The 21,201-nt window shown below is 39.5% G+C and overlaps 1 protein-coding gene across 5 annotated transcripts in view; it reads right to left on the bottom strand.

The window, feature by feature from the left end:
• Positions 1 to 17,920, bottom strand: part of CHFR (checkpoint with forkhead and ring finger domains) — a 29,648-nt gene extending 11,728 nt beyond the window's left edge. For 3 of the 5 annotated variants that reach the window (XR_009278934.1, XR_009278935.1, XM_058851498.1), the window contains exons 1-17: positions 17,657 to 17,807; positions 17,282 to 17,429; positions 15,363 to 15,462; positions 10,498 to 10,607; positions 8,866 to 8,925; positions 8,500 to 8,712; positions 7,594 to 7,809; positions 7,150 to 7,306; positions 6,768 to 6,922; positions 6,112 to 6,274; positions 5,166 to 5,308; positions 4,549 to 4,668; positions 4,169 to 4,252; positions 3,388 to 3,458; positions 2,691 to 2,778; positions 2,415 to 2,522; positions 1,315 to 1,387 (exon numbers count right to left, since the gene is read on the bottom strand). Coding sequence is in view for 3 of the 5 variants with exons in the window: in XM_058851498.1 (XP_058707481.1) it covers positions 1,315 to 1,387; positions 2,415 to 2,522; positions 2,691 to 2,778; positions 3,388 to 3,458; positions 4,169 to 4,252; positions 4,549 to 4,668; positions 5,166 to 5,308; positions 6,112 to 6,274; positions 6,768 to 6,922; positions 7,150 to 7,306; positions 7,594 to 7,809; positions 8,500 to 8,712; positions 8,866 to 8,925; positions 10,498 to 10,607; positions 15,363 to 15,462; positions 17,282 to 17,417 (1,997 nt within the window). In the remaining 2 variants the exon portion in view is untranslated. The other 2 variants (XM_058851499.1, XM_058851501.1) reach the window with 2 other exon arrangements.
• Positions 17,921 to 21,201: the final 3,281 nt, after the last annotated feature.

Here is a 21,201-nt window from a genome sequence, read left to right as displayed (position 1 = left end):
ATGACAGGATTGTTTGCTTTCATGGATTTTAGGAACTAAGAGTAGCAGCCAGTAAAGTTCTAGGAAGGATTAATGCTTGGGGCAAAAAAAAAAAAAAAAAAAAAAGAAAAAAGAAAAAATAAAAAAGAAGGAAAAAAAAGGAAAAAACCCCTGAGTCATTTTTATTCTAGATGAAATTACCCACAACATGAACAAAGACGACTGGTGAGTACTTTGATATTGAATTAACACTAACATTTCAAAACAAAATCTCCTCTGGGAACACAGACAGTCCTATAATGTGAAGTTACAGATAGCAGTGGTACTTCAAATTACATCTGCAACTTAAATCCAAAATTATTTTTGAAAGCTATTTGGTAAAACCCTTGAATTTGTAAGAGACTGCAGATGAATATTTTACAAGTCTGTCTTATGATCTGCTTGCCTGAGCTGCACAGACTGGTTATTTTCAACCCACAGTACCTGAAATATTAAAGGAATTATGCTAAGCGTGTATGTACATTGCAACATTAGAAAGATACTGCAGAATCTACTATTCATTAAGGCAATTTCTCAATAAGGGGTAACAGCTCCTCTATCTTAAATTACACTGAGAATTTAGAGAATTATTCATAAGGCAAGAAGGATTTTTCAACCCTCCCTAAAACCAGTTAGATCCTAGGGAGAAAATTTTTGTTTTGTTTTATGAGCCTTTAATATTTGTCTTACTAGATGTGCATCATTTCATAAGAATAAAACTGCACTGGTCATCAGAGGTCTTGATATTTTTATTCAAGAAGTTTGATTATCTTTGGAAGGACATTTCTCATAAATGACCAGATACCAGGAGTCCAAGGCTGGTGTATTAAAACTCTTGACAAGATTAATCTCTTTTCAGCCTCAAATTTCATTTTTGAGGCATGCCGGATTCCTTGGGTCAGAGATGTAAGACCTAGAAACTCCTCAGGAACCTGCTGTGGCTTATATTACACGCTCCAAGCTCCTGTTGCTAATTATTCCCACCAATTGATCCCTTCAATGGAAGCTGCACTTCACTGAAAGAATCCTTCCACCCCAGTGGGTGGGAAAACAGACTCAAGAAGTGTCAGCCATGGGTTACATCAACTTACGAGTGCTGGCAGTGCTCTTGACATGCACAGAGGGCTCATTTCAAAGTTGTGTTAAAAACAAAAATGACAAAACATCCCCAGTGCTCACCCAACCTTGCTTTATGCTGCAAGTTCTGACACCTCAAAGGTTGCTTTTTAGATTGTTGTTGGTTTGATTTTTTTAAGGAACACAGAGAAAAACCACCTTCTAAAGCATACAACTTACATGGCGTGATGTGCTTTGACCTGAGTTCGACAGTTGCGTCCCCAGTAGCAATCAGGACGTGACGTGACAGTCACTATAAGAAGAGCAAATTAAATGTTACATTTATTACAGAAGTCATTAAAGGTGACACAGATTATTAAGCCACTGCTAATGGTGGTTACTCATCAGAAACAAGGCATGCTTGGCAAGAAATGACTGTAGAACTATACTGTTTCACCTTTCTGGAAACAAAAGCAAACACTGTGAAGGACAAAAAACTAGTTTTTAATGTTAACTTAATGCAGACTTATGATGAAAGTATTTGATTCTCAGTGCTATCGAGATGGACTTGATTAGACACTCAGCATTTATCTAGAGGTTTTTCCATACTAAAGGAAAATTAATAATTTGGGTAGAGCTTACTGCTTTCCCCCACCTTCATATAGATTCCAACTCAGCTGTCCAGCAGCTGAACTAAAAAGCAATACTAAGGGCAAACCAGGTACACAATTTTTGCTCACTATGCACAGCAGCACAAGCAGAGTTCTCAACAGCTTAAGACTGGGAAGCTGCTGCTAACAGCAAGAGCTAAATTGGCAGAAGTAATATTTAAAAGAAAACTATTGGAACAGCTTCTGTTCCAAACAAATTTAGAAGGAGGCACAGTTGCTTCCATGCTATTTTATACTAAAAATATAAATGCAAAGATTTAGAATCAGTTTATGAAAGCATTCTTGCTCCTAGTTGAGAGCTGGTAAAGTGTTAAATTGTTCAGAAGATGCACCATTTTATGTATTTAAATCAGAAAATAAATTTAATTACAGCAATTAGCTCCTGTTGACTATATTCTGATTTACTGAATTCCTCTTTTCACTCTGCAGATATACTTATTCTACAGATGACAAATGATACTGAAAGAAAAAGTTCCGTTAGGGAGTCTGAAAATAACTGCACGAGCTTAGCAGCTGACAAGCTAAGCAAGGAGCGTAAGACATTAGCCCTGCAACAAGATTTGCACTGGGCTACATGAAAGTGCCAGAAGAACACCGATACAAAGGTAAAGCCAATGTTAACTCATTTAAATTACTTTTCCCCTCCTTACTGTGCGAAACAATCCCCACCTGGCAATTCAGCAACAGGAATATTCTGCCTGTACTGGTAGGCAAGTTCTCGAAAGCTGCGAAGGCCACAACAGTAGCAAAGCACTGTGTTCCCAGTAATTCTGTAATCTGGGGAGAAAACCGGTTTGTAAAAATGTAAGGCTTAATAAATCAGATTTAACTAAAGAGCCAAGACTGCAATGGTTCTGTGCACAGAACTCCAAACTTCCTGATAACACTGCTGAGTTACATTCAGACAAGGAGTCATGCACGTAGCAAACTGAACACAACACATACCTGACAACATGAAAACTCCTCTTTGAAGAGCTAAGAGACTTTCATTTAACATGTTCTTCCATGTCAGACCCCTGGATGCCAGGTAATCCTGAAAAGAGCAATTTAAGTTTATGCTAGAAAAATCTCCAACCTTAAAGAGTAACCAAGCCATTTATTCTCAAATATTTGCAAATCTGCCAGTAACTATGTTTTCAGAATTGGTTTATGATGACTACAAGTAAAAATTAAATACATGTAACTTAATTAGTGTGATACTTACTGGAAGGTTTTATTGGTGGTCTGAATGTATATTTTTTTCAGATTTCCACTTTTGCCAAAAGTTGGCAAATAGATTCATTCAAGTCACACTCTGATTTACCTCAAATCAAGATTTCATCCAGTTTGCCTAATCTAGGCAACCCTGTTATAGTATGGGCAAAATATTTTCCATACAAGTTAGTGTGAAACTTAACTTGTCTGGGACAAAATATTTAACAAGCATTGCTTTCCTGGCATGTTTTTATTTAATTATTTTTTCTCTTAAATAATATTTTGGATGATAGTTTGGAGCTCATTTAATCAGTCTTTTAGAATTAAGTTCTGCAAGTGACACAATGCTGCCACTATTAGTCAGCACATCACTTCCATTTCATCAGTGAGTACACATCTTAAACTTCGTACATATGTTATTATCACACACAATGATTTTTAAACATACCTTTAGGATATCTGATTCATAGTGGTTGTTATTCAGGACGCCATCTAAACACTTATCACCAAGATTTATTTCTAATCAGAAGAAGAAGAAAAGTTACTATTTCTCACCCAAACCCCATGGCCCTCACACATTTTCTGAAGGTTCTTCTGTTTCCTGAAATAACATGCACAGGCTCATGTGAGCACCAAGTACATGACTGCATTCAACATTTGCTAATGCATGTGATTTATAGCTTCTAGTGGCAAAGACAAGATACTGAGAATCTAAAATTTCAGCTTCAGTCCACAAACACTATCAAGCTGCACTAACTACCAGTGACAGTAAAGCGTATTCCATTATCTCCAAACTGCAGCCAAGCCATTCCAACTATTCTGGTTTATTTTAAATGTCAAAAAACCTTGGGTTTCAGAAGTCTGCATGTTTAAGAGGGCAAGGATCTTTTCTAATCCATTACCATGGATGCAGCAGTGCTCCTGCACTGGCTTGTACGATTCTCTTACTAGACTGAAATACACCATGGTTTTTTATATTGGAAAGAATTGTGCTCGGCAAGTGTAGTTTCTAAGCCCAATACTGTATGACAACAAAGTTAAATCCTCTCAATGTTAAGACACATGCCACTTCAATTTTATGTGTTTGTGATGTAAGGACACAGACCTTGCTTCTTTCTGCATGACTGTGCCACAAAGTAATCTATGTCTCTTAAATTACATAAAGATCAAGAAAGACAGACATTATTGTAAAGTGAGCAGTCCGATAAAAAAAAATTACTGCACAATACCACAGAATGGTGCCAAGCAGCCAAAACACGCCATGCGAGTGCAGCCCCAGTACAAGTGACAGAAGGGCTGCAGACAAACTGTGCCTGTAAAATAACAAAGAAAACCCCTGTAAGGACACAACAAAACTCAACAGTTACCATTCTCAGAAATCAGTAACAACAGAGCCTTAATAAACTTAGTTTAAGAAAGGTACAACTTTCTCATTTAAAATACATTCTTTAAAGGAACAATTCTATAAAGGAAGATTCCTTCATGCTGTCACTATAAGAGTCCAAATAAAGAAGATTCCTATAAAAAACAGTCTTCCCACTAAATTTAAGTTTAATAATAAATAAGGAAAGAGCTAGTTCTGTAGAAAATAAAATAAAAATGTACACACATTGCTGAGGAGCAACATGAGGATTCTGCTCACGCTCTGCTCTTCGGTCAGGCATTGGCTGAAAGCAGCAGGTGCATATTACATGACTTCCTTGAGCAGGACACACATATTCCTGAACAGCTGGATGAGTTAAAAAGTGAACAGAAAAAAAAATTGAACAATTTACACAGTTGCATTCTGGATGAGGAATCTTAGTGAATATTAACAACATAAAAATCATGAAGTAACAAGCAAGCTTTTTACAAAGACTCTAGGAAACAGCAGAAAACTGGCATTCAGGCTTCTAAACAGCACAGGTGTGTAAAATATTTCAGTATGTAGGAAAGTTTAATAAGTTTTCAACCATCTGATCAACCATTAGCAACCCATTTTGGACAATCACAGCCAAACATTGTATTTGCAAAGACACCAGTGTGGAGTTGCTCTCACAGTCCTGTGAGAGGGATCTTGCTTAGGCCTAACTTAGTTCATTGCTGTAACACAGCTCCTTGCTTAGCTCAGAGGAGTTGGAGATGATCTTCAATGGTCCCTTCCAACCCCAGCCAATCTGTGACTCTGCCGTGAGTGTCTGAGTTGCAGTATTTTATTGCTGCACTGCTGGCCAATGTGACACTGACCTGCAGGGAAGTTGGCAGAGGTTGATGGAGCATCTCCCAGAGCCTGCATCCCTCCTGCCTCTGTCTCCTGGCCTGTGCCAGGCACAGCTGGAACAGAGTGTCTTCGGTACCCTGGGCACTGTCTGCATACTATATATGGTTGACTGAAAGAACAAAATAAAGTCATATGAAATTATACCAAACAAATGCAAATACAACTTGCATCACTATGCTAGACAAGGTTGGTCAGACTCTCAAAAGTATAAATTTAGGATTTCCTTGTTCAGTAACAGATGGAAGTTTATGTAACTCAGTACCTTACAGCTCTGAAGTCTGCTGTAGTTGTGACAGATAAAAATTTGGGGTTTTGTGGTATTCCTCAAGGAGTTTTAAACAAAAGGAAAGGAAAAAAAGAGCAATGTGACAGAAAGAGAGAGAAACAAAGCAGGAATAGTTATCTACAAGAATTCTTCTGTTCCTCTAGACACTGAGCAAAAAGTGTTTGTTGATGAAAATGAAGAGGAGGTATTTTGGCACTTGGGAATTCCCAAGTCAAGCATCAGCTGCTTTAGTACCATAAAGCCAGTGAAAGCAGCGTTCCAGGCACAAACATTGCAAACACACTCATAGGATCATGGACTGCTTTATCTCCTGACAAGATCTTAGCCAGAAACCTGTCTTTTTTTTTGTTACACAATTTAACATAGAACTGTTGGTCACAAACTCAATCTTGCTGGACTTCTAGGAAGTTCTAATTTTTGCTGATCGCTCAAGGTTCAAAAGGATGGCCAGCAAAAATGCCAAGTTCATTACTGTCAAGAATGAACTTAATCTGAAAACAGATTCTGGCAATGATCACGGAAACACTATCAGAATAGTAGCATTTGTAAAACTAGTTCAGTTTATGGGTCTGTGTGTTCAAACATAGGCACATCTAATTCAGCACACAATTTAAATGCAGGCATACCTGATATCTGAGGATTCACTATCTACATCAGACAATTCCAGTAAATCTTCAGAACTTCCCTCCTCATCAGAAAAAGATCTCCGCACCTTAGGCTGCAACATGTCTTGAGTAATTTTGTTTCTGGCATCCATGCTCCGAACATCATCTTCATTGCGACATTTATCTGGCATAAGAACCAAATTCAAATTTCAAGAGAAAGGAACACCTCACATCCCTTATCTGCACTCTACTTTCTCAGCACATTACCATTACTGTGCTTTCATCTCCATGAAACCTGTTTTTGGGTGAGAGAGTTCTAGATCATCTTAGTTAAATTCCCCTCTCTATTAAGGAAGTCTGCTATCAAGCAACTTCAGTTTTGTTTTCAAGAGGTCATGATCAAAGTTAATTAAATCTACATTCAAGTATATTTTATTATACTTATATAATAAGTAACAAATTAAAATGAAGCATTCTTAGCATACTCACAGTATTAAATCACCTTCCACAGGTTATTATGTCACGTTAAATGTACGTGTTTTCTGACAAGCCACGTCAGAGAAAACAGCAGGGTAATAAAACACACAGGTATTTTACAGACAACAGTGTGTATAGACATCAGTTATGTCTCATGTGTGAAATCCATTGGATTCTGCCACAGACACCATTCCACTTGCCTGGATGCTGAATCAGATAAGCTTCAACCAAGTTGTTCAATATGTGATTTTTACAAATACGTTCTACTGGACAACGACAAGTTGGACATAAAGAAGATCTTTCCATCCATCCTGAGTAGCAGGCAGCACAAAAAGTATGCATACAAGGCTGCAAGCTGTAAAATAAGCAAATGGGGTCAAAATACAAATCTTTCATTTTTTTCAGATACATCCATAACCCTGGAAAAACTATTTAGCATTGATTTGACTATCTAGATGGGGTAGGAAAAGGAAAATCAAGAGGGCTTATGAAAATGCTGATTATCCTGACCTCCTCAAACAGTTGTCACTGAATGTCTTGCATTATTACCACATGATTAAAGCTTTTGTCACTCTTACATACCTTACACAGTCATGCAGCAGTTCTTGGCAGATAATGCAAGTTAATGTCTCTTCCATCTTATCTGGTTTCACATTTGATGTTTTTGCATCTTCAGAGCCAATTTTAATTATACATTCACTTGGAGCTGCTGGTGAAAGATTTGGACAAGTATCTTCATCTACAAAGACAGAAGGAGATAGTTTTTAGAGCTTTTTTAAACTTATTTTTAGTCAAGTATTAAAAAGAACCCTGAAAGATATGCACTGATTTGCTGTTCACTGGCAACAGTCCCAAAAGAGGTTCTTGCTTTACACACTACAGCTTCTGCTACTGAAGATTATTTTCATGGAACCAGAAATCAAGTGAGATGCAAGAAACAAGCTGAAGGACTGATGACAGCTCTTGTAATTCAGTTTGGAGGGGTGGGGGTGAGGGTTAAGTTGCAGAATACTGTAGTATACTAGCCTCCTTTTAGTTTCTTCTTAGCAGGTTCCAAACCTTCCTCCTCCCCTGTTCTTTGAGGATCTGATTCTGCATTTTCTTTGTCAGTGATTTCTGAAGTGATTGCAGAAGCTTCAGCATTCACATCCAGCTTTTCATGCTTGTCGTGCAGTGCTCCTACACACATGGATTCTAAGATGGGGAAAGCAGGCACAGGAGTGACAACTGAGGACTGTGATCCTATAAAGTAAAAACAGAAACATGAACATGGCTGCACACAGCTATGGACATGTAAAAATCAAAAGGTACTCAAACCCTGATGAGGCACACACATCAATCCAAACATCAGAATAGGAAAAAGTGGAGCAGAAAAGCAAAGTCTGCATAACTTACTAAACACTCTGAACCAGTCTGACTAATTGGAAGACCTGGGGGAAAACAACCTATTAGTTGTGTAACCCTACTTAAAACCCCCATTCCTTTTTCACTTGTGGAGTATTTATTCTTAAGACTATTATCCACACCAGGTCTTCCTGACAAAGATGCCAGGCAGGAGTTATGCAATACTGATCATACGTAACAGGTCGGGATCACAGCAAAGGGAAAGCTTTGTTTCCATAGGAGCCAGTGAGGTCCCAATGAGCTGCTGACAAATGCATAAAGGAATTCTCACAATTCCATCATTCATCCATCAAGATATACCCTGGCTACTCATAGAAAGTTAAAATGCTCATATCCACCTGGTATTTTCACTAGAACTTTACAAAGCAAATTCTATACCCCAAGATAGGGGTAAGAGATCAATCTGTTTAAATTAAAAATGGGAGTAACAGTTGATAAGCTGGACTCAGTGATCCTGATGGGTCCCTTCCAACACAGCATATTCTATGATTGTGTGATCAAACTTTAAATACTTGACTCAAGTCTCACCAGATGTAGATGGATTATCCTGCTGAACAGATGCAGACTCAACCGGAGAGGTAGAAGAAGCATTAAAGAGGTTTGATGTAGAAGTAGATGGCTGTGGTTCCTCATAGCAAGTCTGAGTAGCTGACAGTGATGAGGTAATTTGGGTCTCATCATTACTTCTTCCTGTACTTGAGGTATCTTTGGTCACATGGCATTGGTTTTCTACATTAACTTCTACAGTTGGAAGGGGGGAAAGGAAAGAAAAATATCTGTGTGACAGTCACCACATCATGGCTTCAAAATTCCAAGGAATCAAACTCTCTCAAGAGGGTTACATTAGTCATTGGAGCTTAGCTCCTCTTCATGGATCTTGAATTACTTCCTTACCTACTGGTTCTTGAGTTGCATCATGTTTTGTGTTTAAGGATTCATAAAGATAAGCAACATCTGAAAGAGATTTAAAAATATTAATCATGCTCTTTAAACAAAAATTCACTAAACTTAATTCCACATAAACAGCTTCTATTCACGAGTGGCTGCATCCCCAAAGTGTCTGACAATGGAAGAGGCAAATGAGGGGTCACCTCAATAGTACCATGTTAATACTCCTACTTAGGAGGCAATTAGGAGCAGCACAGCAAGATCTTTTCTTCTCAGGAAACCAGGCAGAGCAGCTTTTGTGTGACGTTTAACTTGTGCCAGCCATGGAACCAGAGGCTTAATCATTTCTTAAACCTAAAATCTGCTCTGTCAGAACAGACTGTATTTTTACTGATACTTGAATCAAAGTTCTTTGAAGAAGCTTATTATTTCTGAGCTCACTTCTCAACCTCTTCAGTCAATATTATTTCATTTCTTTGTGAGATACACGAACTCTCAAAAATACAGATTAGGACATGCCATAAGTTTCAGCCAGAAACTGATTTAGCATCTATTAATAACACCAACTGGATAATATCCTTTTCTTTTCAATCTTACTTCAATTTAATATTGCTCCAAAAATTCCTCTACCTTGCTACCTTTTTGTCACCTCCAACCACCTAAACGCAAATGAGACGTCTTAGTTTGTACCAATCCTTTTTCTGATCAGAAGTTAAAATAATGCCTCGCTCAGTAGGACTTAGAATGGCCAAACAACCATGCCAAATCTAAATTCTTCTCTGTGTTTGAAGATGGAAAAGCTGAAAAAGCAAAACTGGAGGCTTGGTAATTTAACTACTTATTAAGCCAAACGGAAATCAGTGATTCAGTTGATTGCCTGGAAAATTCACCCAAGTGATTCATCTAAGTAGCATCAAGTGCAATAGTGCCAACTTAGAAAGGATTTGTGAGATAAGCTATATTTTTCTGTCTGTAGAGTTTATCACTGCTTCATGTAACATTTGCACCAGACAGCATAAATCTGTCTGTATATAAATTAACAGCAATTTCATAAAGGAAGTATTTCAACAGTGAGTAGGTATCTAGAATTTTTTAACTGATATTCATATATTTATTAATGTATGAAAATTGTAAATACATCATTGTTCCAGGTTTATCAATTATACTTTCACTGTAGGGCTTTCCCCATCTCCTTCCCATTTTGCCTCTTCCCTTTTTAAAACAAAAAAAGCCAACATACACACCAAAAACCCACACAAACAAAACAAAAAGCTTTTGCAGCCTTTCCTACTGACTTGTGCCAAAAACTGCTTCACTGGGATATATAAAGTATCACTAACTACCCCAGTAATTTGACTTCTAAAAGAAGCACTGGACATGTGATTAGAACCTCATTACTTACCATTCATGCATTAGTTCTACCAAAATTACTTCTAGGCACATTTAAATTTAAGACAGTTGCTCAGATTTGTCTCTGTAAAACCTGGCACATCCATGACCTCTTCTCTAGAGACTTGTTTTTAAACATATTTCTCTTTAAAACAGAACTACTCAATTTTATTATACTGATATTTCTTTTCCCTCATGACTCAAAAGAAAATGACTAAGCATGCCATTTAAAAAGTATTATTCACTTACTGTTCTCTGGCTCATTTTTTCTGTAAACAACATAGATCACATCCCCAGTTTGTAATGGGTATGTCTGCTTCTTAACCACTTTCAATTTATTAATTACTGTTCCATTAGTACTGTAAAGAGAAAGAAAAGATAACTTAGCATAAATGTTTTCATAATTACATGGGAAAAGGAAGGGAAAATGCAAGATGCATTTAAAGAAGAAAAACTATTGGCTGCCCCCCAAAAATGTGAGCGAACTAAATTTTTTTTTTTAAAAAAAGGAAGCCTGAAAACAAAAAATTTCCCCCAACGACAGAAATGAAGAGCTACTAGAGCTTCAAAGCTCATTTGCAGCTACTGGTGAAGAGATGGCAGCTGACAGACAAAAGACCCCATATATCTGGCCAATGTCTCCAAATAATTAAATGACTGTTTCTGTACAACAGTCTTCACCATTTAAGTATAAAACCTGAAAGGACAATATGAGTTCTATTCAAAAAATTCCAGGCCATGTTTTCCAATTAATATTGGGAATCTCGTAAGATGTTCTGTGACAAAGGAACTTCTCCTGTACAGTAGTCAGGGATGGTATGCAGTGTTACTATTTTTTCCCCTCCTTCAAAAAGGAAAAAACCTAAAATTGTGATGTTACTTGGACTATTTGCAACTTGAAAGTGAGAAGTTAACAAGGTAGAAAAAAGTAATACATAATGAAAGATGAGTTGGAATGAATGAATGATTTTGGTATTGAGAAAAAATTCAATACTTGTAGAAGAAATTAAACTAGGGAAAATGAAAATTCAGAGCATTGCTGATTAATTTCTTTATCCCCTTAACTACAGGTGATGTTGTACACACAAGCTATTAATGTTTTATAACCAAGTCAAGTTATTCAAGTACTGAATAATTCCAGCTCACTTGCATTAAACATCCTTCGGGGCTGGAGAACTCTGAATTTCAGACTTTTGCCACTCAAAATCTCAGCAAACTGGTACCAAATAGGAATGAAAATATCTGCTTTTTCCCTCTCTGCAAGAGCAGCTGCAAGAAATAACAGCAAAGCTGTGCTGCCACCTCCTGGAGGCACAGCCCGTGCCCAGGGCACTGCGGCCTGCCCCTCACTGCAGGGGATTTATTTGGAAATCAGCACCTTCCCCCTCCTCTTTTCTGACATAAAAGTATGAACTAAAAGTTCAAAAGGAAAATCAAGCCCTTTCAAAGCACTAAAGCAAGTCTTGATCAAGATATTAGTTCTGCTGCTGCAGCTGCTTCCACAGTCTATGTGGTTGAATTAACTAATCCAACTTAAATGAGATACTAAAAAAAAAATAGAAATGCTACTTTGAACTTTCAAGAAATGAAAAAAAAAAAACCAAAACAAAACAACTTTGGGTCACATTGATGAAATTTCAAGCTTCTCCTGCAAGCAAGAAAACTACTTATAGCTTGTCTTTTTCCCCTCAGGCATACAGACGTTGACTAGGCTGAAAGACAAGCACTAAAGAACCAGAAGAACAGAGAAATCACTAAAATGATTGCCAGAGTTTAGCAATTAAGAGGAAAGACAGAATTTTAGCATGTCTGTTAAAAAAAACACCGATTTTTAACCTCATACTGATAGTGGCGATAACATATTTAAAAAGATTATGTTGAAGCAAAAATCATATCTCCTTCAATTGCCAAATAAATAGTCAAGTTTACACCAACCTCTGCTCTGTCAGAGCACCATTAACAAAAAAAGAAACATCAAATTTGACCTCCACAGTTTTCCATAAGGCATTTCCCATCTGCCCCAAGTGTTCTAGACCTTCTTTTGTAATAAAACAGTTAAATTCAAGTAACAAGACTTGTCTTTTACTGAATTTTAGCTTCTACAGGCAATTCCTAGACCAAACATTTCACAAAACATATGGGGGAAGATGTCACAATAATGTATTTTATGAAGTAACTGTCATGACTGCCAAGTTCCAAGATTATTCTGGGGAACAATAACACAAGGTATTTTTGGAGACAGGAAAAACCCCAAAACATTACACATCTAGTAACCACTCAGGCTTGGTCTCACAAAGCAAGATGCAAAAATAGCTGTGCAAGACTGCTCATCAAATTTGCTACAGACAGCCAAATCTTTTCAGTTCTGTAGTTACACAAACTTCAGTGAGAGCTGATTAATGAATTATTTGGCACACATGGACCCAAATGAAGTAGGAATAAATGGATATCTCTTAACACAGAAAATAATAAGCTTTTCTTCAATGCATTAGTAAACTAAAGCAGTTGTATTTATCTCTCAGCCAACAACCAAAGGGAAAAAATTATTCAACAATCCCAGATAACTATATTGGTCTTTCACTTCCAATTCCAGTCTTTAGCATGAGGCTTTTAACAGATATGGTGACATTCCAGATTAATGTTGTGGTATTTTTTTAACCAGACACACATGATAAATTATGACGTTTGTACATTCCTCTGATGTTACAAATTAAACTCCCCATAAAATAAGTAGAAAGTACAATGAGAATCCCAAATATGAAGGCCATTTATCAGGACTTGGTATTGAATTGATGCCAACTGGCTGTAACATTTTTCAAGGGGAGAAGAAAAACAGTACTATCAGATATAAACTGTGCTGTGAAACTATGTCACAAAAGGTTCCAATGTCACTTTTTTAAACAGTGAAAGAAAAAAATCAGGCCCTGACTCAATTACAATGTGGTTGATGACTCCACATTTTCATTAATGAACCATAAATTCTGTTTACTTCCCAATCCCACCTGCTGTGCAGAATTGATGATTGGCTTCACTCAGAACAGGGTTACTTTGGAAGTAGATAAATGATCTATGTGTTATAAGAAACTTTCACATCCTTCCAAGAAAAATGCCAGTCTAATAATTTCTAATAATTATTTGCAGCCATCCAGGAAAAGAACATATCTTATGTTAAAGCTTCTGGGTTAACAGTTATCTGTTATTAAAGTGCATATAATCATGAACACATTGCATAAAGTGAAATGAGTTTTGAATTCTGTTAAGGTACAGAATCCCTTTAAACTGTAATTCTCCACTCTTCCCATGTTCATAGACATAGTTTTGACTGGAGGGTGAGAATTTAGTAGCAGACGGGACACCAGCACCAACTGCAGTTCAACCTCCAATTTACCCACAGAAAGAGACTATCTGCTTGCCTGCCTTGTCAAAGTATCAGCCTTGTCTAAACAGTTTCCTGATCTGAAACATCACTTACAACTCATAATCTTGAAAGGAAAAGATCCTAGAAAATAACAAGAAATTAAACTAGTTGTCTTTAAAATTTCTTTTTCAAAATGGAGAATCTTACAACTTCTTTTACTGGGAGAAATCCAATTGCTGCCTCCACTGTGTTAGGTCAGCTTGTACAATTTGTTTTCTTTTAAGACTATAAAGCAACTACTGCATGGTTTGGGAAAAAAAAAGCAAAAACATATCCCAAAAGAGGGTGAGTCTGAGTATTTTATTTTACTATTTGCTAACTCTTGGCTTTTGTTACTTCTGAAGTTTTATTTACTCAATAATTTTGAATGCTCTACACATTTTCTTTCACCTGAAAATTTTGGGTATTTCTTTCCTAAGTATATTCAAGAACTCATTATGCTATCAGAAGATAAAATGTTGACTATCTACATATATTTGATGATATTCTTTGGATTAGACGCAACAGAGAAACAAAGTCCACTCAGTTTGACTGTCCCACTAACTGCCTCCTTCAATGCATTCCTCTTCACCAGAAAAATCTGAGCTTGACCACAGCAATGTTTCCAAATTAAGAGAAGAAAAAGCTGACCTTGCAGTATTTTTCTCTGGGCATCTATACTGCCAACTCAAACATTCAAGAATCATCTTCTTTCAGCCTGATTTTTTGGGACTCTTCTGCTATTTGGCACAAACATTGGAAGACCCAGAAGAGTCTTCTGGAAGCAGTCAGTCTGGAAGCCTGTTTTATTTCTCGATTCAGCAATTGGCAGCCACACTTCAGTTCACAGGAGGGAGAGCACTTCAGGGATTCACTCTTTTTTAGATAGGCAGAAGTGTAACAGGCACAAGCAGCTCCCTGGCTACATGGCTGCAGCCTTTCTCCTATGCTACCTTGTAACGAGCCTCACCTTTTCATGAATATACCACACACAAAATTAACTTCAATTTGGCTTTCCTAGTTTTCTGCTGGCTGCACCTTCTACCTCAGGGGGTGGGTAAGTGGTTTTAAAAAAAAAAAAAAAAAAAAAAAAAAAGGCAGGAATGTTTCTGCATCATGCACAATTTATTTAGCTTGTTCTATCACACCAACAGTCTAAACCAATTCTGCCAGGGACAGTTTCTCAAGCTGAGATTTATAGCTACACTCTGAGACTGCCATGATAGGCAAACATGGTTTGGTTTGTTGTTTGGAACATCCTGAAATTTAGGATTATATAGGAGAATGACAACTATAAACCTGTTCCAGACATCCCAGGTCATCTTTTTTTCCCAAAAATTTAGCATTCCATCCCACAGCTTCTGGGAGTATAAACCCTGCAGGAATCTATCCAGGGACCTATCCTGGATATTCTGGACCTATCTCTAATTACAGACTTGAAGAGGAGGGGGAATACACCCTTATCAGTTTTGCCGATGACAACAAAGCAGGGGCAGAGCTGCCATCAGGGGCACTTTGGCAGGCCAGCAGAATGTGCCCATGATGTACAAAGACAAAGAGGAAATTTTCACATTTGAGGTTTTGAAGGATATCATGTTGAATCCCTGTTTCAACCCAGAAGGCAATTAAACATGTTATTATGATATCTCAGGGTTAGTATCAAATACCTGCTGAACTTTTGACAAAAGTCCCTCCAAGAACATTCTGAGAAACCAACCTTGTATCTTCCAATGACACTTGACCAGACTCTTCATCCACTATGATTTTACAGTGATCTCCAGATACCAACTTGTTGCCAGGGAAAGATAAGTCACAGCCTTAAAAAGAAAGATTTTCCAGCAAGCTTAAAAATACACATTACACAGTCAGATCAGCATTCTACACGGCTATAAATGCAACACAAACTGACTCACGTACATATGCAATAGTTCAAAACTCCTGCTGTCACACAGGCAACACAGCCTAGTGTGAGACACACAAACACAAGTGGTGAGATAGCCCCATGTGCTGATATAAACATTTCAACCATTTGAAGGTGTTTCAACTCCCTTTTTTCCCCCAATCCTAGCCCTCAAAGATGGAAATCAAATCACAATTACTCTTTCTAGTGTGCTACAGAAATAAATCCACACATATCTGAAGTGCTCAGTTTAACCCCTAAAGGCACACATCTCACAGCACTCAGTTCTTTTTCCACATCATTGTGATGCTGTTTCATTGGATTTAACTTCTGTTTCATTCTAGTGTATTGGGGAAAAGTAGTAGAATGAATAACTGATTAAAAAAAAAAAAAATATTATCACTGTTCTATCTTACAGTCTTTTGTTTGTTTCGAAACAGGAAAGTTTTCCTCCTCTCTATTAACAGCGTTATTATGTTAATGAAGTTGAAGAGAACCACAAATCCAAGACTAAGATTTAAGAATACACAGGAGAAGTGTCATGACGATGTGATGGAAACCTTCTTACCCACAACTGAAGGGCTCTGAGAAAATCTTGTCTCTTTACTTCACTTTAACATTGAATATTCAAAGCAACACTTACTTAAACTGAAGTTATAATTAACAACCATGATTCCCCTCCACCTATTAACACTGTGGGTGAACTGATCTCAGCCTGTCCAACAACAGATCCAGAAGGAAAGCAGCAGCCACTACCTCAAAAAAAACAATTCTAATGCTCATGAAAAATCGTAAGTACTGCTTATAAAGTCACAATTTAGTATTCTAGTAACCATCCATCTAACTAATCCATTAGCAAACAGCTATGAAAGCAACTGAACAAGAAAGCATTCACATTTTTTTCTGCCAGACAACCTTCAGACATCGGCTTGAAGAATTTACCCACAGCTTAATGATAAGCAATTTCAATAGATATCACCAAGTGTAAATTTGCAAAACATTTTTTCTACGAGACACTATCTGCCTTTCTCATAGAGCTATAGCATCTGGTGTTTGTTCACAACTATTTACAGGAAGTGACTGATCAGCCAAACAGCTTGAACTGATGAACAGGAAACAGAAAATTAGCATTGTCAAAGCAGAGTAAAAGGAAGTTAAAACACTTCAGTCCTTTTTTCAGATACAGTAAGCATTAAATCCTTTAAAATAAAGGCAAGTAGTACAAGTTCTACACTCTGAGAATAAAGCTTTCAAATCGACTCTCAGACAAACTTTCAGTACTTGTTGGCAGTCTTTATATGCCCAGAAGAATTAAGGGCTTTTATGTGGCTGTTTTCTTTTCTGTGAAGTCGAAGCATTTTGTATTGCAGTTCCAACTTATTGTAACCACAGAAGCGAAATGAGAACGTAAACAGGACTGAAGCACGGAAACTTCAGAATCAACAATCGGTTTTCCTTATTTATAAAAACTGCCACAGACTACCTAAAAGGCACACTGACTCTGAAACGTGCCCGTGCCACAAGTTGCTGGGAAAGAAAAGGTCATAAAACTACTCATTCACACAACTAAGAGGTAAATCAGGAACATGGGGCGGCCTGGCGAGCACCTCCAAGAGCTGAAAGCACCAAACATAACTAGTTTCAGTCCACCTTCCAACGCTGTAAAAGCCAGCAGGGGGGATAGCTGCTGTCCCCCGAACACCGCCCTAGGCCAGCGCAGCGCGCCCCTGTCCCACCTTTCTTCCGCCCAATGGTCCATTCTCTTTTCAGCAGCAGGACGTGCGGCTCTGCTTCATCAGCACCCAGCCGGATCAGCTTCCCCCAGGGCTGCGGCTGCTGCTGGCTCTGCTCGCCTCCTTCCGACTGCTCCATTTGGATTCACATCTGACAAAAACAAACAAAGCGACCCCAAACCCCATTATCGCACGGCACCCGGGGCGGCAAAGGGTTCCCTGGCACCCCCGGGGCCGGGCCCCGCGCGCCGGTGCCCCGCAGCCCCCTCGCACCCCCGGGGCTCCCCCGGCCCCGCCGTTCCCTTTTGTGTGGCGCCGCAACACCCCCCTCCCCCTCGGCCCCCCGCAGCCAGCCCACCCCCTTCCCCGCGCCCCCACCCCGCAGGGCCGCTCCCCGCCCGACGGGGACCGAGCCGGGGGAGCCAGCCGGGGCGGCCTCCCTCCGTCCGCTGCCTTCCCTGGAGCGGGGCGGGGGCGGCCGGCGGGGCCCGGGGGTGCGGCGCCCCCGCAGCGCGGCCCGTCCCGGCCCCCTCACCCCAGCGCCGCGGCCCGGGCGGCTCCTGTCAACAGACATTGCCCCATCAGCTGATGCGGCCGGGGCGGGCCCGCGCGCCCATTGGCCGGCGCGCCGCGGGGGGCGGGCCTTCCGCCGCCCGCCACAGAGCCGGGCCGCGCCGGCCGGAGCGCCGCCGCTTCCGGTGAGGCCGCGCCGCGCGCCGCCCGTAGGGAAAAGTACGGCTGAGAAGGGGCTGAGGCGGTGGCGACGCCCCGGCGGCCATCTTGGGTGTGGGAGAGCCCGCCGGCGGGACAGGGCGCGCGCCGCCATCTTTGTTGCGGGCAAATCAATCTCATCGTGAGGCGTGAGTGCCGGCAGCCGGCGGAGGTGGTTTCAGCCGTCGCATCCACTGAAATATTGTTGTAGTTTAAGTCTTGGATGTTGAGCAGTCATTGCTTCTCCAGCAGCGGCTAAATAAAGAACATAACGTGCTGTTCCAGGGCCAGGCTTTAGAAGGCAAGCTCGGACTGGGGCAGGATCAGTGCCCGCTGATGAGGGGGGTCACGCACGGAGCACTGGGCAGCCCCAGTTTTGCTCAGGACACTCTTACAAACCAAACCCTGGCACTATCGGGGACAAGAGCAGGCGACAGAGCTTTCTGAACCTTGAGCCTCGTCACTTGTCTCTGTTATTCGCATCGACCACCTCATTTCCATGTCCTCCATTTGGTGGTCCTTTCTGCAAAACAGTATCGCTACTATCCACTTGTTGATCCGTTTGTTTATACTGGTTTCGTTTCTTTTTCCTGGGACATTTGTATCACGTGCATCATAATGTTTTTAGACTAATTAGTACCCCGTATAAAGTGGCTTCCTTGCCAAAAAAATTGTACAGCATCAATAACATCCTTCTAGTGACAGCTCCCTTTATCATATCATATCATATCATATCATATCATATCATATCATATCATATCATATCATATCATATCATATCATATCATATCTCATAGTCATCTGAAGGACTCAGAACAGTTTTATGTTCACCAAAAGAGGAAGAAGAAGCTGAGCTATCCTGGAAATCCCTGCTTCTTAAATTAGTCATCTAATATATACAGAGGCAGTGACCCCTTTCTTCGTCTTCACTTTTTGATTTTGAAGTTTGGATTAAATAAGAAGAGAAAAAAAAGAAGAAGGAAAGAAACAAACCACTAAAATCAAGACCACTTGCAGTTCTTGGCATTGATACTCGCCCCTGGTTCACAGGCTTGAGCTCTCAGATTTTGCTTTTTTACCTTTTCTGGAAGCCCGGCAGATCCCCTCAGCCACAGAAATCTCACAGTAACGCCAGCCTGTGCAAGACAACTGGACAGGGCCACCGATAGAAGCAAAATTATTCAAATACAGCAGTGTTTGGATCTGCAGTTTTAACTGATACCTAACACAGTATTGCTCCACAGTCCCAACTGCATAAGCCCAGGTAAGGAAAAAAATATAAACACACATGAGTCAAAATTGATGCATGTTCTTAAGAGCTTTGTGTTATTGACCTTGGTCTATAATTCTTCCCTTAGTAATAACAGTACAAAAAAATGGTTCTTTGAGACCTGAATGTCTACATTCCTCCAAAAGGATTTGTCTGTAAAATACACTGCTTGCTTTCAACTTTGTCCTCACTGAGGAATAGAGCCTTTTATACATTTGAAGAGAGGCACATCAATGGAAGTTACAATCACTCAAAAGCATTGTCATGGTGCTTCATTTTTATTACTGCCCATAGTGACTGGTAATTGTTATCTCTGAGTGGCAGAGGAAAATAGCAGCACATGGGAGGATGCAACTCACAGCCCAACAACCAAATCTTTTGTGTAAACTGTAGCATTAGCTGAGGGAGGAAGTTGTTTTGTTATATTGTGGCATTGAGAAAACGTATTTTCCAAATATTCCTGCCAAGAGATCCCTCTGCAATCATACCAAGGAATTACTGCACCTCAGTGATAGCACAGAGCAAGCAAATGATTGGTTCAGCTCCTGCAGCTCTCCCATAGTATCCATGTAAAAAGACAGCAAGTGAAACATACAGCTAGCTTAACGAGTCCTGTGTGGATAGGAGACTCAATTAAAATTAAATTATACAACAAATTAGGTTTTAAATGCTGCACTGCTTAGCCAGCCAGACAAATAATAATTAGAGACATACTGATCTGCTATGTGCAGTTGACTGCTGTAACTGCTCTCCATGAACACTCACCACACTTCCCTCCCAGCTCAGGGTAGTTTTATACCACATTCCAAGTAATCCATCTCTCAACAGCCCCATTTTGTCCTTGTCACCCTCCTGAGCTGGGCAGAAGGGAAAGGATCTCTTTCTAGAGACCACCATTCCCATCTGCTCCCTCAGTTAATGTTTGTTCAGCAATATACCTCCCCCTCTTCTTTGTTCCTAGACTCCAGCTCATTCTAGATGGAATTAGTTTTCAGGCTCTGAACTGTGTATGTACACATATATTAGGAGAAAAAAGAAGCTACAAATATTTCTTCTTTTTTCCCTACAAGTAGTGATACACATACCAGCAGTTTGAAAATACCCCATGGTGGATTGAGGGGTAGAAGCTAGAAACTGTCACCTATGATACTGGTTCTAGCAAAAGAAATTTAGGACATCCTTATGAAGTACAATATAAAAATGAGTTCAGTTGAAAAGGAGCCAAAGGCAGCTACTCAAATCCTACTGTAAATGTTCAAATGCATTTGTATTGTATTAACATTTGAAGCTCTCTATCACCCCGTTATAGATAACATTCAGAAAGACTGGTGCTATTTCAGTTTCTCCTTCATTTTTTTTTTCCACTTCTGGAGAAGGCAGTACCAAATTCTTAATATCAGATCTGGCCAAAGCAACTTGGAAAACATATTTCATGATTAAACTAATAACTATGTGTTCTGCATGGAAAATAAAGCATTTAAAATCATCCTAAGCCAGCAAGAGTAATGTTATCCCACAGCCATCTTCAGCAGTGGTTTCCAACAGCTGGCTGCTTGTCTGTGTGTAAGGAAAAAGCAATTTCATAGTGCAAAATAAAACATACCAAGGACAGGCTTCTACTCAAGCCTTTTCCCAAATACTGATATCCCAGGTCTGCAGATAATCTATGTTCCTGCTATGCTGTAAATGAGAATACACTATTAACATGAAGGGTTTTCCAAGTCAGGCAGCCAGCCCCAGATTTCTTCCTTTTTATGTGGTAAAGAAAGGAAGGCAGCCAGAGACATCATATGAAATGGAAAGAAGAAAAGTGTCACTTATGTCTATTTTCTTATGCTGTTAATCCAGACATCCATTTCTGACCACTGCTAGAGTTTGGGACCTTCCCAGAGTTGGGAAAACCAGCATGGAATTGCTGATGAGTTACAAGGTTAAGCAGCAA

The sequence above is a fragment of the Poecile atricapillus genome, chromosome 16, assembly GCF_030490865.1.
Source record: "Poecile atricapillus isolate bPoeAtr1 chromosome 16, bPoeAtr1.hap1, whole genome shotgun sequence".
Classification (NCBI taxonomy): domain Eukaryota; kingdom Metazoa; phylum Chordata; class Aves; order Passeriformes; family Paridae; genus Poecile; species Poecile atricapillus.
This window is presented reverse-complemented; position numbering and strand designations above follow the sequence as displayed.